General features: G+C 40.0%; 2 protein-coding genes across 7 annotated transcripts in view; one reads left to right on the forward strand and one right to left on the reverse strand.

Moving 5' to 3' along the window:
• Nucleotides 1-1,115, forward strand: part of PRPF40A (pre-mRNA processing factor 40 homolog A) — a 54,391-nt gene extending 53,276 nt beyond the window's left edge. For 3 of the 4 annotated variants that reach the window (XM_029224724.1, XM_029224726.1, XM_029224727.1), the window contains one exon: nt 74-1,112. In XM_029224724.1, the coding sequence (XP_029080557.1) occupies nt 74-166 (93 nt within the window). In that variant the 3' untranslated portion in view covers nt 167-1,112. Of the gene's footprint in view, nt 1-73 lie in introns of all 4 variants that reach the window. The other variant, XM_029224725.1, reaches the window with a different exon arrangement.
• A 5,752-nt stretch (nt 1,116-6,867) lies between these two features.
• Nucleotides 6,868-18,248, reverse strand: part of FMNL2 (formin like 2) — a 304,567-nt gene continuing 293,186 nt past the window's right edge. The window contains exons 23-27 of one of the 3 annotated variants that reach the window (XM_029225791.1): nt 17,896-17,997; nt 15,266-15,364; nt 14,435-14,558; nt 10,847-10,893; nt 6,868-8,946 (exon numbers count right to left, since the gene is read on the reverse strand). In XM_029225791.1, coding sequence (XP_029081624.1) covers nt 8,908-8,946; nt 10,847-10,893; nt 14,435-14,558; nt 15,266-15,364; nt 17,896-17,997 — 411 coding nt within the window. In that variant the 3' untranslated portion in view covers nt 6,868-8,907. Of the gene's footprint in view, nt 8,947-10,846; nt 10,894-12,298; nt 12,527-14,434; nt 14,559-15,265; nt 15,365-17,895; nt 17,998-18,248 lie in introns of those variants that run through there. The other 2 variants (XM_029225790.1, XM_029225792.1) reach the window with 2 other exon arrangements.

The following is an 18,248-nucleotide window of genomic DNA, read 5'->3' on the forward strand; positions in this document are numbered from 1 at the left end:
TTTTTCAAAGGTTCATTACTACTTAACCTTTTGAGTCCTGACACAAATATAATTGTATTCGTTGTCTTTTCAGGGTAATTGGGATACTTCTGGCAGTGAACTGAGTGAAGGGGAATTGGAAAAGCGTAGAAGGACCCTTTTGGAGCAACTGGATGATGATCAATAAATTATACCAAATATGTTTACAGTATGATTTAAAGTCTAATTCAGACCAGGGATTCTATTTTAAGTTCAATTGAAATAACACTGGGTTTTAATTATATCACAGAAAAAAAAGTGCATTTAAGTATTGTTATTGTGGACTTTATAAAAAGCAAAGGAAATTGAAAATAACTTTTGATTCTGTATCAAGAATCATATTTTCATACAGTCATAACTGTCTTTCTGTGACCCTTTCATAGGGCACTGCAGAATGGATTAAAGGTGGCAATTTACTGATAACTGCAGGTGTCTCTACTTTGTTCTAAAGTCAAAGTCATGAGGTGATTTGATTTACTTTATAGAAGTTGGATTTTGAGGATATAATGAAAATTTTTTAATATCTAGTAGTACAAAAAAAGCACCAGCAACTGATAAAACTGCTTTTTTGTGCACTATCCAACTGGTTGAAGCCAATATGATCTTTTAAGGTGAACTCAGACATAGGTGTTCTTAATGGAAACCTGGTAGACCCTTAACTATAGTGGTGCTATTGAGCACTACTATAATAAAGCCACCATTATTTTTTATGAAACATCTAAATACATTTTAAAAAGGCTATTGTGAGGGCATTATTTTGAGGTGATGTTTAAAAAGTTAACATCAAATCAGATTGTAAATTAGCTTAAATATATTGCCTTAAGGACCTACTAAAGAATGTGCCACCAAACTTTAAGTGATGGTTGCAATATCCTTGTCTAAAACAAATCAATGTTGACTTAAACGATTTCTTTAACAGTTGTCTTTTTTTTTTTTTTTTTTTAAATCCGATCTTTCTCTTGCTTTTTTTCATTGAGGAAGTCTTTTACCTTCCCTCCTCACTGAGAAGTACTGACTTCGTGGTACACATTCTAAAGCATTTCTGATTTGAATATTTTTGTACATTTTTATCAATTATTAAATCTTCTCTTCTAGTGTGTACTAGTATTTATTTCTACTTAAACTGCTCAGCTGTAAAAAATTGTATGATCCTTTAAGGGTTAAGATACTAAAATCCCTGAAATTTTGCTTTAGCTAACCCACATAGCTAAGTTACTTTCCTTTTTTAATATTTAAGAATATTATAAATCAGTGCATTTGAGACCCCTGTATTTGTTTTTGATCTATGAATTTCCTACAGAATACTCGAAGAAAGGCAATGGTTTGAAGTTTAGAATACTCTTTACATGCTAACTTTTGAAGGTTGGTAATGTAATTTATACTATTTTCCTTCAGTGCAGGAGATTTTTTTAAGTAAATAAGTAAATTATAGCACATAGTCTTTGGTATTATCTTAGGTATTTTTTTATTTTGGACACTTTGGGCAATCCTGTTTCAGGTTGGGATTCAGAAGAACAAAAAGTTTATTTTATTTTTCCTTCACCATCCTAATTTGAAAGTGGGACTGACCAGGATGACTCTTTTTCCATCCCTGCCCGCTTTGTTTCAATTAATCTAGCATCCACTATTGAAAGGCTCAAGGCAGGTTGGTGGGGGGGGGGGCAGGGAGGGGGTCCTGAACTTTTCTCGCTGCCAAGTCATTTTTCTGCTGTGAAATATGACATGACTTTGTAGAAAGTGAGAATGACTATCTTTAGAAAATGTGAAGTAGCCAATTGCTTGCTTGAGGTTAGTCTCCTATTGTATATTAGAACCAAAACATATAACAACAGCTTTGGCAACAGGGAAGTTGCCTAGACTTAATTTTCAGAGGTCCCTTCGTAATGATAGTTAATATTGCTAATCATGTCAGACACTTGACATGGAAGTCAGAGTAAAATCTGCATATGATATTGGCAGAAATACTAGTGATGTTTCACAAGAGAATGTAGAATCTAAAACTTCTAATTACTTCCATGAATGATGATTTTTTTAAGTACAACTTTAAAGTTTTGATTTTTCTATTTAAATAAAAAGCTATTGATGTGGTTTAACATGTCCTCAAATTAGATTTCTTATTTCTTATAGAGATACTGTCTTATCACAACCTCAGATCCCTACAAGACAGTACAAATTCAAGTTTCCTTATAGTTAATCCATGAAAACTATTTGACCTAAAAGCGAAACTGATAAACAAATTCTAACGCAAAATACAACATCCTTGTTATAAAACCTGTAATTGAAGTGACTATAATTCCTTAGTGATCCCATCAAATGATACTTAGTTGCCAGAAAGATACTATGGCCTGAAGGTACAGGCAATGGGAAGATTTTTTTAAAACAGAGTTGTGTGTGAATATTTTTAATCCATTTGATTAGGTTTCTAAATCTTCAGTCTGGTAAAAGTTGAAATGTCTTGGAATATTGGTTAGAGTTGAACAGATATGTTAAAAATGTGTTCAAATAGGAAAGTATTGTTTATATTCAGATAAGGGGAATTTCTGCTTTTCAGTTAAGCCTCAGACTTTCAGGTAAATGTTAAGGGCTTATCTTCCCTCACTATCAATCATTAATGTTAATGAACTCTTAGATTAAATTCACTAATACATTTAATAATATCATGCTTAATAGTCAAAATCCAGAACCTCAAATATTTGATGTTTTTATTCCTCCCAGTACATAATTCCTGTGTGGGGAAATTGAATTTGTATGAAAAGTTAATGAAGTATAAAGAACTCTTTGCACCTTTCCCAACTGTATTTAAACAACGTAATACTTCTAAATAAAAGCAATGGTCCCAACATTTTTTTTTAACACAGTGACGGCATTTCATTATCATTACCCAAAGGAGCTTCAGCATATAGATTATTCATGGTTTTCAACAATAAAAATACTTTTTATGCCTTGGGAGTAATACTTTTTATGCCCAGTAAATTTGAAAATGATCAAAGTATCACAGCTATTTCATCTTTTAATTTTTGCTAATTGGGCCCCATATTATCCAGCTATAAAATGAAAGGGATTGGCCTAGAATTCACAGCATTAAGACTGTAAAACTTCTTGAAATATCTGTGTACATTTTTCTGGAAGGATGGTCCATAGTTTTCATTCGGTTACCAAAGGGCCTGCATCTTGTGTTAAGAAGCATTTGCCTAGATGATCCTGGTTTTCTTCGCATGTTAATGGTCAACTGAGTGCTGACTAGGCAGCCACTTTTATTTTTGCATCCAGAAAGGGGTAGCTTCTTTATTTAAGGATTTTCATTTAAAACTTGGATACTAAAAAAAAACCAAAAAACTTGGATACTATTTAAGAGAGAGCTGTTTCTAATCAGAGTACCCAGGGAAGAGTAATGAATGCTTTTTTTAAGTTTATAGGGTATTTAAGTATATTATGTAATTTAAATGTAAAGCCAAAGAACTAAATAAGCATTTCTGAAAGCAAAATGAGGCAAAGCACATTAATTCCTTATACCTGAAGTCAGACTTTTTCTATTCCCTTGGGGATTTCTCTCAATACTAGGTAGAATTTTCTTTACATTTTCTAGGATTCATTTTACATAAAGGAAAAACAAAATAACGTCATGAGTAATTTTCATGGAACTGTGTTCTAAATCTCATGCTATGGTTCTAGTAATGGCATATAGCAGTCTAATAATTCTTACCTTGCTTGTTAATTTCTTACCTTGCTCTTAAGTTTTTCAATTGTTTTGATGTAAATGATGGTCAGATTCCTTGGGGGCAGGGATTTCTGTTTCACTCACTGTTTTATCCTGTGAGTTAGAACAGTGCCTGGTACATACATAGTAGGCATTTACTGAGTGAATGTGAAATCTTAGTTGACAGACGTACTCATCCAGCATCCATGGTACTCGTCATCTGTTAAAGGGCTTGAAAAAGCATCGTTGCAATAAACCATACTAAACCCCAAACTAATTGAAGTACACTAAAGATAAGTTCTAGTGACTGTACCTCAATCTTAACTGTTACTTCAGAAATGTCCAAAAGCTTGTTACGTGAAAACATGAAACTTTCACGTGGTTTTTGAGTAGGAAAGGCAATCCCTTGTGATGATTTGAAACATACCTTCTTTCATATCATATTCATACTATTACCACAGTAGTAGTTTAAAAGTAGTAACTTTTGAGGAGCTAACATTTAGCTAGACAAGAGTTGATCTAAAGGCCCTAATGGACAAAAAAAATTCCTATTTTAACTTCTGAGAAGGGGTGAATAATGGTGACAGGGCATGCACTTCAGTGTTCTTGGAGCTAACAGGTGAGGTGAGAAGTGAGCAGATTTTGCTCCAGTTACCTACACACTCCCCCCTAACCCTCCAAACATTACTTGGTTTCTCTCTACCTGGCTTAAGTTCCTTAACTGCAGATTTCCTGTGCTTTTTGAACTTGCTATATAAAAACTGCTCTTATGATTCAATATGATCTCGTTCAAGGCCACCTCATTGTTAGTGACTGGTAATTGACTATTAATTTGATGGTAATTTGTCCTAGGTTTAAGGTTGATGTTTGCATTTCACGGGAACTGGCTAACCTCGCTCCAGTTTTCATTCAGACTATGAAAGTGGCTGCCTAATCTCACATCAGATTCAAACTAAGCCATTTCTTGATGCCCTTCTTTTATGCTGTTCCTTGGGGGTATCTAAATGTGGTATTTAGAAATATCTTTTTTTTTTTGGTCCTGCCTGCAAACTTTTTTGGTAGGTGTTGATCTCTTGCCCACCTCTGCAACTAAACTGAAGACTTGTTCTGAAAGGTGAGTAATAGGGGGAACAAGGTTTCTACTTTGTGTTTATAATTACCAGATTTTCTCTTATGTTCATATATTGTTCTGATGTAAAGAACATCAATTACATAAAAGTAGACCTTTTGTAAATAAATATAATTTATTAGAAAAAAATGGCATCTCTTACTAAGTTGGATTTGTGTCAGCTTTTTCCTTTAAGCACTGTCATAGGCAGCAGTTCTGTGCTGTAAGATGATAGATGCCCACATTCTGTTTTCTCAGTGTAATATTTGCTTTTCTCTATAAAAAGATCAAAGAAAAGTTTGTCAACTTTCGTTCACACATTTGTTTCTTCAAGTTTTTTCTTAGAAATAGATGGGGTATTAATTTTAGAAAAAATGGAAGATTAATCCTTTGGTATGAAGTGGGCTGATAGTATATTCACCTGTGCACACATTTCTGATAAAAACAACTATATTAGGGCTAAGAATTTCATTATCAAATTTAAAATTAATAGATGTGAATTATAAAGCTAATATTATGAAAGTATTACAGTGTAAAATTAGGTAATTCTACAAAATCCAATACGTTGAACCAACGAAGTCAGTGATACCAAGTTCCGTCATCTACTGAGCATTGTTGAGTCATCAGGGTCACCGGACATTCATTGCAGTGTCATTGCAGTGACTTTTAGTGGGTTAAGATTTATATTTTTAGTCACAAAGACTGGGAGAGGGAAACAAATGGGCTTAACTCTGAGTCATTAGGAAATATCTTTTAAAATGGGTGCTGGGCATTCCCTTACTCTCTAGTGGTTAGGACTCCATGCTTTTCACTGCAGGGGGCCTGGGTTCATAAAACAATCCCTGGGCAGGGAACTAAGATCCCACGAGCCACACGACGCAAACAAAAACGGGGGGTGCAACTGATAAAAGATGTCCAAACCCAACTGTATCCACTTCGTTTGACCTTTCTGTAGTTTGGGTTTGAAACATTCTGAATTTGTAGCATATTAAAGATCTTACTTCCTTTACCATGAGGCACTTCTGGTACAAAAAACAATTTTTGCAGTCTTACTAACTGCAAAATTTAACTTTTTTCCCTTCTTATAAAATAAAGCTTCAACTATAAGTCTACCTTGGGGATAGCACAATAAAGCGAATCACTCAAAATGTTTGGTTTTCTTGTGCATAAAAGTTATGTTTACACCGTACTGTAGTCTATAGTCTATTACATGTACAATAGCATGTCTAAAAAACAATTACATGCCTTAATTAAGGAATAATTTATTGCTTAAAAACGCTAACCATCATCTAACGCAGGGTTGCCACAAACCTTCAATTTATTAAAAATAAAAAATTATCTGCAAACGCCATAAAACAAGGCATGCCTGGACATTGTGTAACTGTGGTGCAGTGGAAAGAACACTGAATTGGGAACAAAGACCTAAATGCAACAATAATTCCTTAAAAGACTGATTTACAGCCCTCTAAATAAGTTGTTTTTAACCACTTGGACAGTCTCCTAAAATAAATTATAAATTTCTTTGCTTCCCTAAAAAAAATACTAAATGAATATACTAAGAAGAATATACTAAACTTTTCTGATAACTTGGAGTTATTACAAATACCAGTATGTGTGTGCAGTGGATCACACGGCTTGTATTTACCTGGCCAACCAATGTGGTCAGATGCTTGGTACTTCTGTGCAGTCCACCTGTAGCCTGTGTATATGCAACATCCTCATTACAACAAATGTGGAGAGACGCAATATCTCACCAAAAAAGAGTGCTATTTCTCTGGAAGTAATAAATTCATAACTAGGATTTTGGAGATACTAAATCTCAACACTAAAATACTCAATACTATCAAATAAAATCTATTTGGTTCCTATGTTCCATACAGCAGGTGATCCAGAGTTTGTAGAGGGAGGCGTTTTTCTTAAAATTTACCAAGTATATTTAGATTATGAATTCGAGCAGCAAGACATGCCTGTTTGTTTCTAGAAGATAAGAATGTACATAAAACCCCCTAAAATATAACATTGAAAGACTGCAGCATATTACAGGATAGTAGTGTAAATAGTTTATTTGCTCATATGCCATGAAAAGACCAGAAAAGTAACATGAACTGCTTTTATAAAACATTTCTAATATTGCTAAGAAGCAGGCCCATTAACAGACAGAAAAGAGCATGCCAACATTATTGTCTATTTGTAGATTAATAAATAGGCAATTATTTTAACATGTTGATCAGTATTGAGCTTTGGAAAATAGCTGCTCTGTGGTGAGGGACCACCTATTTGTGTTGTATTTATGGTCAAATTGCTTTTTTCATCAAAATGAATGTTGAGTCAGACAAAATCTTGGCATGTTCTTTTTTAACGTACACATTATGAAAATGTGCTAGCAGGTGGCAGTTTAAAGTAACCTTTCTGTAAATATGCTAAAGTGAAAATGTAGTAACTGATCCCTAAACTGTCCTTGTAGTTAAATATATATTAAAAAAAAAACCTATAAGTTAAAATAACATTCAGATTGTATAGCATAGGCTGATGCATTTTTAAACAATATTTACAATATTACCCCAGAGGCTTAGGTGGGAATTAAAGAGAAGTGTAAAAACCATAAAAAACTGCACCAATCTTATAGCAAAATATCTGTACATTTAAAAAGAGATATATAACTACACATTATCCAAGGGAAATGGGACCTTCACCAGAGTTCACATAAGCACAACAAAATAAGAAATTCAGTGGTTAAATACTATACAATAAACTTTACAATTAATATACTGATGTCATGTACCAAAAGGTAAGCCAGAAGCAGAATGTATATTATGAAAAGTACAAATTAGCTTCAGTCCAGTTTTTGACTTTGGAATGGATCAAGTGCCCTGCCAGAGAGGAAGGAAAAATAGCAGTGGCTTTGTTGGCCGTTTAGTCCCATTACATATCACTTAGTAATCCTGATGTATTTCAGAAATTTAATTGCAATCCCCCATAAAGTAATCTTGGAAATGCAAGAATTTTTAGCTTTGATATATGATGCCAAATAAATCTCCAGTCTACAAAAAGAAGGGGGGCGGGGGGGGGGGAACCAACCCTGCCGATTGTCAGGATAATAAGGCCAGGATTCTAACACTACGCTGCTAGCAGAAGTAATCTTAAATGCTTGTTGATAGAGCTAGTGAACCTCTCCCTGGCTAGCAAGGCACTGATTTCTATTCTCAGGATTGACCCAAAATGGCCCTCAGAAATCCTAATACTGATTACTGAGATGTTAATTTTAGTGCTAATTAATAAACATTTGCATTATTTTTTAAAAGCTGCCTCTAGCTGAAGAACACAGTACTGCAAATAAAGTCTTACACAACATCTGTGTGCCATCATATCGTCGCATTCATACCAATGAATGTCTCTCATAGGGCATCGTACCCCAGCACAGAAGCAGAATGTGAAACAAGAGTTGACTGATTCTGTGCCACTGCAATAACATCATGTTTGTACTTTGCTGGGGCTTGGTTATGGATAGAAGGAGTTTATCGTGTGACTTTTTCCTTCTTCCACGTTGCAAGCCCCTAAAAATACCAAGTTGATGGGTATGGCTGAAACACAAAATTAACTCCTTAAAAGACATGTCAGCAAAGGAAGCCCACAGCAGATGCATCCATGTTATTTACAACTTATCAGGAAACCAGGGTGGGCCATCATGGGACAATCACAATGGCAGGTAATGAATGTAATATGAATTTTACATTTTGGTTAAAAATTGAATAACACACTGGTGTAAAAAGATACCTAATCAAATCAAATCCTATTGCTTTGATTAATCTGAGCAGGTACTTCCACTTTTAGGCACTTGTTAACAAAGGTTGAAAGGAGAGCCCATCATTTTTAAATTCCTATGTGTTTGCTAAATCTGAGCCCTTAGAATATTTTCATCTATGTTCAAGGCTGCAGTTAAATGATAGCACATGAAGTTCACATGGTCAGTTTCATTCACACACACCCTCTATTCATACAGGCAGGTCTCAGGTTCACATGGTTATTTCGGCACCATTAACAGAACGCAAATTCTGATCATCAAAGCGCCGCCTGACACTTCTCCTCACCGCATCGGCTCGTCTGTATGGTTGGTTTCTAAGATCTGTGAAGAGGAGAGCACCAATAAGAGAAGTGGAACCTTTTATATCATGTTTCTAAGCAAGATAAAGGCCAGCTGGCAGCCAATCAAAGCAGCTTGTGTAGAAGAGTCAGCTAATGGGCCCTTGAAACTCATTGAGAATCTGAGCCAAAACATGTACTTTGCCCTCAGTATTTACAGTCAAACAAAACAGCATGTAATACTGGTGTGATTCTGGGCTCTTTTAGAAAACTATATGAGAGACTGCTTCTGTCACTGGCCAGAGTCTAGCTGAAGTCTTATTTTGAAATGTTTCTTCCATTGGAAATAGCTATTGCTTAGTAGTTATTTTTCTTTCCAGAAACCTGAATACCAACAACAACTGCAATGAATTTTAAACTGCAAAACTAATAAAACAGACTGCCCTGTCCTGTCTTATCGGAAATTTTTACCAAGGAAGGAACTTATGCTTAGTTTGCAGACACAGCTTCTATTATTTTTATTACATTAAAATTAGCTGAAGTCAGATTTTTATTTTGCGAATTAGAAACATAATACTCAACCACTGAATAAAAGTAATCACTAAATCAAAATAACACTCCATTCCTGAACATTCTTTGCTGCCACCCAAGATTTTTTGTTTTTCATTAGAGGGGCAAGGTGGTATGGGCCCTCCAGATTCTCCAATTTGTACTGCCAATGAACAGCAGGATGCCTAACTGACAGACAACAACAAAATGCCTCGTTGAATGAATGAATCAACCACTGCACGTCATTTCAAGCAGGCATTGTTCTAGAGGGATGAAGTGAGATGAACAGGATGAATTTTAGTATATGTAAGCACTCTTAGTGTGAAAGCATGCTTTCTTGATGAATAAGGCAGGTAGCCTAGCCAGCAGGTAGCCTCCATTTAATGGAGTCGGGACATGGTGAAAAGCAAAATAAAGCAGGCTTCATACTTTTTCCCCTTGTTTTGTTTAATTAGTTTGTAGCTCCCTTTCATTAACTTAGTATTGTTGATCTCTGTTTAGAAACACTCTTACCTTTAGAAAGGGAAACACAAATAACAGAATTAAAACAGATTTAATCTTTTTAATCCCTTCACCTACTCAGATTGAAAATGGATGGGCCATACCTGGTCCACAGAATGTTTGGCCCCCGACTTAAATTTTTAAATACGGTTTCCTGCTATTTAAATTGGTGATTAACATAAAAGCCAAGGTTTCTGGCTTCTCTTGGAAAACTGGAGGATCTTGCAGTACTGGGCCCAAATTCTAACATGGCAAAAACTGAGTGAGTGCTCAGTTAGGCACAGTCCCCACCAGCTCCTGACTCATTGGAATCTGTGACTCTGCCCTACTCCTAAATTCAAGCCAGGAATAGTTTTGCATGCCCTAATCCTCTCAAGCCTTTGCTTCCTTGCCCAGAGTGGTAAATGGAGGTCAGAATTCCATTTCTGGCTAGGGATATGCAGGAACCTGCAGTTCTGTGGTTCCTGAGTCCTCTGAGCAAAGACTATAGACTATAGATCAAAGACTATAGATCACATTCCCTGGCCAGGACTTACTCTCAATTTCTTCAGATCAAAATGGGGTTAACTGAATAACTTGAAGGCCAAGAAGGGGTAAAGGGAAGGACAGCCTAGCACCCAAAGCAAGTATAACCATCAGCAAATACCCGTGCCCGAGCCATCACACTTGAGGACATGGAAGCAGACCAAAAGGTCCGAGAGAGAGGCTCAGCTGCGCATCATCGGAATGTGAGGTGCAAAGACTTCTCCCCGGTCAGACTCTCACCAGTATTACCCTCAGCCATAGATTGAAATCATTAATCTGCATACAGAGAGAGGAGGAAGCTAAGTAAAAAGTGATGCTTGCCAGCTCTGTGTATCCTCCACCACCGGTGTGCTAGAAGAAATCCTTACCCTCGAGTGAACATTTGGAAATTTAGTGATATTATTCTTCTTTAAAGCTAAACAGAAAAAAAAACAAAAACACAAAATGATGGTTAAGTAAAAATGGGATGAAAATGGAAAGCAATTCAACTTAGTGAATAACATTCCCGGGCATGTTAGCCAACAGAAGAAGAAAACAGGAGGCCGTACTACAAGAGGTGTTAGAGAACACAAGGGAAGGGTGAGCATGTCTTCCCACCCAGCTCTCTGACCACCCAGATCCAAGCTGCTTTGAAGTTTGGCTCCAGAACAATAGTTCAGCAGCAAAACTGACAATAAACAGTAGCCAAGTAGATGACAGTTTCTAGCCTTGTTAATAAGTACTGGTGGGATAAGTACACTATAGAACAGGCAACAACACACCACATCCTTTGATATCTTCAGAGAAAGAGGAACATACATAACAAGTGCAATTCATAGAAGAGTTAACGCCACAAAATAAACATGTAACCAGTTCCATGTCAATCTCAGCATGGGAGTCAAACAATGGCTGTTTCACATACTCCAGTTAAGAGTGTGTGCTTCCCTTGTTGTTATTCTAATCAACTGGGCACTACAGAGAAGTTTGTTCCTTATTTAACCATCAAGAACTAAGCCCAGGCAGTTACTTCTTGGGAAAGTTATTATTTCTGGTGCCTCCATCTTGACCAAAGGAGCAGATCCAGATATGATCTCATGACAGAAGAAATGCTCGGGGTTTGACATGGAACAGAGCCACCAGTGAAGAGGCATGAATGAGATAAGACAGTGGGAGCTCCTAAGCCTTTGTTCTCATTTCTTGCTTTGCAGCCTTGCTCCAACATGGAATTGCTGATAGCTGAAATTTGGGCATGACACTGGGAAAAGAGGTGAGTATAAAGCTATAGATTGCCTATATCAGCTTATACAGGCTTTCTAGGTCAAAAGAGCTCCCTGAGTTTAGCTTGTACCATAAGCTCCACCACACTGTGGATGATGGCTACAGACTATATAAGACAGTTAAGAGAGACCCAATTTAAAGCTGTGTGTAGTTCACAGCTCCTTCTGCAAATCATTTTGCAACTTTAGAGCACCTGAGAGTTTGTATAGCAGCTCATTTTACTATCAAAGCATGCTAAGTACAAAAAGGCTGGTTTAATATCTGTAAATCTATTCAAACACACTAAGTGCTCCATAAATGTTAGGTATAGTAATTACTGTTATTAATGACTGTCATTTTGTGTTCAAAGATATTAGCCCCCAATTCTTAAAAGCAACCTAGTTGGTCCCAATCCTGACTCTCAAAGAAGTGTTCTATTCATCGTTTTCTGAAAATTTCTACAAGTAATTGTATTAATTCAACTCGCACACACCATCACAGCCATGTGGATTCATAGATGTATTGAAAGTGCTAGTGAGCAAGCAGTTACGACTGAAATGCAAAACCATGCAGTGTGAAGACAACATAAAATACAACATGATGGAGATGGCAATTCCATGCTAGGATGTTGGGTGGCCCTGACACACAAACAGAGGGTCATTAGGGGTCAAAAAATCTGTAGCAACCTTTTAAGAGCATCAGGTGAGAAAGAGTAATAGTTTAGTAATGGTATTCCTCAGTGAGAACAGGTTCGCAGAAAAATCGAGAGCCACGCTTGGCGGTGCGAGCAGTAAAGGGCACAGTCTTCAGCACTGCATCGAAAATGACAGCCAAACAAGACAAACAGAAGAGAGTAAGAAGCCAAGGTCTACTGCATTAGTACACGGTTAGTGCTTTGTTAATCATACCTGGGGTAAGGGTGGCAGAGGTGAGCAGGAAGGGTGTAAGGCAATATATATACCCAAGTGAGCTAATAAAGCCTAGAAGAGCTACTCAGTCTTTACTCAGTCTGGGGTAGAACATGGAAAATAGTCCAAGGAGAAAAAAAAATCTGCTCCATAGACAGATATTCATTTACCTCCTATGGCATATCAGGTCAGACAAATAGAAACTGTACATTTCACAAGCCAGGTGTCGCTAAGCTGGAGAACAGACTGATGAAAATGGCATTCTAAGTTCTTAATGTGCCATGGCTGGATGCTTCTCTACCTACAAGTCAATCTTACTGTGGCCCTGAGGCTAAGCGGTGCCACCCAAGGAGATCGGTTCCTGCTCCTGCTCATAGCAGAGCTGCTCCCTCAATGTGGGAGAGGCAAGGAGAGAGGCTAAACAAGGGAGCTTTATCTGGGAGCCATCTGCAAGCCACTGCAGGGTGAACACAGACACGGGCAGGCACAAATGTACAGAACACGTGTGCACCCTATGTAGAGACCCATCCCACTGCTTACACTGGTTTACTCTGGGCAAGGAACTCTTTATTGACTTCCGTTTTAGTGATTTATTCACGTATTTTATTTCCTTGGGTCTGAGGTGATGAAAGAAATCTGATTTGGGCAGTTTGGAATCCCTATTTCCAATGCTGACTACGCTATTCACAAGAAATGAGAAGTCAAAAGGCTAAGAGTTATATTTTTTAAAAATTAGGACAATTGAGGAAATGTGAATAATGACTAGCTATTTGATATTAAGGAACTCTTAGTTTTGGAGGTGTGTGATAATGGTCTTGTAGGTATGCTTGTTTGCTTTATTAAAGAGTCCTTATCTTTTGAAGATATATGTGGAGATATTTCCAGATGAAATTGTATGTCTTGGATTTGCTTCAAAATAATTCCAGAGGTTAGGGGGTGGGGAGTAGGTAGAAGCAGACGTGTAACAAGACTGGCCATGAGTTGAAAACTATTCATGGGTGAAGGGTACGTGGGAACTCATCATACTAATCTCTATACTTTTGCGTAACATTTCCTACAAGAGAGGTTTTAAGTACCTTGGAAGCTGATAAACAGTATTCCTATGCAACAAATGTGAAAGGAAAGTCACTTGTAGCCACTGCCCCAAATTATTGCCCTGATCCTTAAGAGGGAATGCAGAAACTCAGAAGAACTGGTTCGAGCAGCAGGCATTAGGCTACAACTTAATCAGACAAGAACCAATCTGGGTTAGGCACCATTCCTAGCTGAGAGAATGACCATCCCCCAACCCTGGGCTTCTGGCCTGTTGGTCTATCTGCATGAAAGCACCAGCTCCTGATTTCCTAATATCTTCACTTACTTTGAGTGCGTAAAAAGGCTTTTAAAGAGCATGTTGGAAAAGCATGTGTTGACTGTGCTTAGTATGGTATGGGTCCTGTCCATAGTAGTTATTAATCAGGCAGGTGGGTAGGAGTGGTCATGAGGGAGAAAATGGAGCATGGTGACAAATCCAAGACAACGGAACATCATTAGGAAAAGGAGCCCTGGTGAAATCTACAGGGTTCCAATGATACTGAGAAACAGAGATTTTTTTTCAGAGAGAGTGTCGGGGTTCTTTGACAGGCAGTATACAGGCTACTATAAATATATTTCAAATACTAGCATGGAGTTTCTCTGTAGTTCTGGATCTGAACAAAATCAACTGAAGAACTTGTAAACCCTGGACAAAATCGGTAGCATAATCTGTAAATGGCCTAGTAACGGTGAGGCCAGTGGGATCTCCATGGGCCACAATGAGAAAATAGCCTTTACCTGTGATAATATCTTCAATGGCACCGTCTTTTCCTTCGTATACGTGTCTATTATCTTTAACTTGTCGCCTTCTTAATTCCGCAATTAATTCTTGCTGCTGCCTCTTTGATTTGTGGGAAGGAGACTGAGAAGAAAGAAGAATGGTAGAGATTAGTGGGACCAGCACCCACTGGAGGTTTGGGAAAATCCAAAATGTGTCTGAGCATTTTGTTACTAACAAGCAGCCTCAGTCCGAAACACAAACAGCACCATCCCAAACACTCTGCTCAGCAGAGGAAAACTCAGAAAGCTTCTAGGAAGAAAAGCTTTTGCACTAAAGAACGCACAAAACTGGCAGCAACGGGAAGGCTGGACACTATGGCAACAAGAGGTAGCTGGTAATAACCAGTGACTTGTTAACCTTTGGTCCAGAGGATCCTGAGGAAGAATTCTTCGACCTGCCAGCCTTCGTGGTCTTCACCTATGTTGTTTCCCTCCATAGAATGCTCCCTCCCGTTCCCAGAGAAGCCCTCCCACTATCAAGGCCAGCATCAATGGCGACCCCGTGAAGCCTTCCTGTCCCGGGACATTATAAGCCGTTCAATCATCAGGTTACCCGGGACGGCCTCTCTGTGTATCCAACTGAGATTTAAGTTCCCGATCTCTATAAACTTGGAAATGCCACACAAACATGCTCGCAGCCCCATTCCAGTGACTGCTGAGCGAAATAACGAATGAACAAGTGTCCATCTGCCAAGTGTCCAAGGCCTAGAAGGAAGCGGAAGGCATCCTGTGCAAATCTGGCTTCCTGGCCTCTTGACGGCTCCATCTCAGGAGCCTGGCACACCTCACCTTTGGGTCCTGCTGCTCGAGCAGAGCTTCCTGCTCCAGGAGTTTCTCCATCAGCGCTTGTTCCTGCTTTTTCCTCAGCTCGTTTTCCTCCTCTGCTTGCTGGGTAAAATCAAAAGTGGCAGAAGATTATGTCAGTGGAAATGCCAGCAGTCAAGATTTTTAGAAGCCATTCTTAGAGAGTCCTTGGTTAGCCAGGAATTAGAGTTAAGGGAAGGTTTGGAAGATCTACACTATGTGCCTGATTTGAGGTTTTGCTGTCGGTCTATATCACACCTCTTCATAACCTAGTAGTTGAGATTCACCCCCTTCCAGAGAATTCCTTTCCTGATGGTTCTCTCCCCACTCAGGCTGCTTCTCAGCCTCCATACCATATATATCGGGGTACCTCCCCTTTTGGCAGCTCTGCTCAGTGATTTTCATGTGAGATTGTTTTTCTTACAGAATCTTTCCCCCTCCCTACAGCTTCTCTGAAAGGAGGGTCTCAGATTCCTCTCCTTTTGCCCAATGTTAGGGGAAAACCTCCATTCCCTTGCCTCTTGTTTCCTCAGGAGCCTCACCAAGTTGACACTCCTGGGCTTTCTTCCCACAGCTCACTCATTTCCAAGGGAGGCAGTGACAAGTGTGATGAATTAGGGACAAGGAATCCAACAGGCTGACCTCAGCTCAGCCCCGCGGGGCATCCCCTCTTTTGAAGCCAGCCTCCTTAAAGCAACTTCCAATAGTCTAGCTGTGCACTGGTAAGTCATCTAATTCAGGGCCGAAGGGTAAGCTCACAGAGACACACCCTGTCCTCCAATCCAGCTTTTATCAGTAATAAAGTTTACGTTTTCATCTCTGTTGCTTTTGTCTCATTTCATTTTGGTTCAAACTTAGGAAGAGAAATGACAGATAACATCCTAAAACCCTAACATCCGCCCATCAAGTCCCTGGGTCAGTGTCAGGCTGGGCAGTTATTCACTATGTAATATGTTAGGGCAAACAGAATATCCTGCCACGTCCCTGCCTGATAAGCGCCTCACACAGCCAGCGAACAGGACCCCGGGGAGAAATGATAACGTGGAAGGAGCATCTGATGGGCTCTGACCTGTCACACCCCACAGACCAGCTTCTCTTTTTCCTCTGCTCTATGCACGACCCCGCTGAAGGGCCAGACTTGGAGACCAAACAGGGGCACTTCCCAGCTTGTATTATACAATTTAAAAACAGCATATATTTTCTTTTGAGACCTTAGACTTACAATTTTTTTTTTTTTTTTTTTTGCTGTACGCGGGCCTCTCACTGTTGTGGCCTCTCCCGTTGCGGAGCACAGGCTCCGGACGCGCAGGCTCAGCGGCCATGGCTCACGGGCCCAGCCGCTCTGCGGCATGTGGGATCTCCCCAGACCAGGGCACGAACCCGTGTCCCCTGCATCGGCAGGCGGACTCTCAACCACTGCGCCACCAGGGAAGCCCTAGACTTAACAATTTTTTTTAGTGAAGAAGCATGGTCCCAGCTCATACCAAGAGCTACCTTGAGTCATCTCGGTAGCACATCAGGGGACCCCAGAGCACCACAGCCAGCAGCCCTGGTGACCAGTGCTTCTTATTGCTCACGGCCCCCAGGCTCTCGCACGCGGGCTTGGTGCTGTATTTGTGTTCATCCTCGCTGCCGGGGACACTTTCTTTTTGCTTGTGATACCACTGCTACGCTAAGCCATGCTGAGAGAAGATGGCTAAATATCGTAACCTTGTGAGTTTCAAGTAAAAGGCCCAAGGATGGTTCTCCAACGCCATCAGATGATGGTGAAGTGACCCACTGTTTCCAATCACATGTTTCTCAAAGATGTCCACAACCCTGCCGCATCCCTCCCCGCTCCACAATCACACTCCTCCTTCCTAGACCAACATTACCCAGCTTGTACATAGACAAGCCTGGAGAACACAGATCGCAATGTCTCCTAAGAGCACTGAAGTTCCCTCATGCCCTGCCCTCCTTGTCCTCCTTTCTCAAGGGACAAATTCTTCTGACACAGATCTTTCTGGGTCACACGCTTTTTCAAGACCATGGTCCCGGATTATGTCATAGAAGGCCTCCCATTTAAAGGAAGGGCCATTATGGGTCCAGATGAAGAAACAGGGATCAACTGTCCTTCCTAGAGCCATCTTTTGGTCCACACTAGAGAAATGTTGGTCCAGAGGCCCACGGGCCTGGGCAGAGCTACGACACAAGCAGGCTCTCCCTGACCTCAGCGACAGTGCCACTGCCATAGGCCAGGGCTCACTCCTTCTACCCTTTACCCACTCAACAACTCCACGGGAGGCCTGGGTTTCTCAGTCCTTCAACCTTCCTGCGAGGGTCAACAGTCAACGGGGCAGCAGTGGTCCTGGATCTCACTTTCCCACAGGCAGCCAAGAGCTTTTGTTTGGGGGCTGAGCCCCCAGCTGGCCGGGTAGAGACAGGGAGCATGGCGGGCTGAGGGCCGCAGGAGCAGGGCCAGAGACTGCTGTCTCGTCCTCACCACCCATATCTGCTGCCCAAAGGCACAGGGGAGGTCTCTGCAGAGCCACCGAGACCCAGACACAGCTCGAGGAGGGCACCCACTCGAGAAGTAATGCCAAGGAAGGCTTGACAGAAACCAGGCTCCTGCTTACCTTATAGGCTTTCACAAACCGGACAAAGACGGGAAAGAAGACAGAGGGTGGTGTCGTCTTGGGGTTTTCTCCAAAATACTTCACCACGTCATCGAAGGCATCCTGTGAAGAAGCGAATTTCTCTTGAATGTCATTTTTCCAGCATTTGAACTTGGCACTCTGGGAGAAGAGCTGCAGCACCTCCCACAGGTCTCTGGCCTCCATCCTCCCTCACCTCCCACAATTCTCTACAGCCTGTGTTTCCTCCCAACACCCAAAGGCAACCAGAAGAATGCAACACTGCTACACTGGGACCTCCTGCCACTTACACACACACACACACACACACACACACACACACACACACACACACA

Source organism: Monodon monoceros, unplaced genomic scaffold (genome assembly GCF_005190385.1).
Source record: "Monodon monoceros isolate NGI ecotype Baffin Bay Population unplaced genomic scaffold, NGI_Narwhal_1 Super_Scaffold_16, whole genome shotgun sequence".
NCBI lineage: Eukaryota > Metazoa > Chordata > Mammalia > Artiodactyla > Monodontidae > Monodon > Monodon monoceros.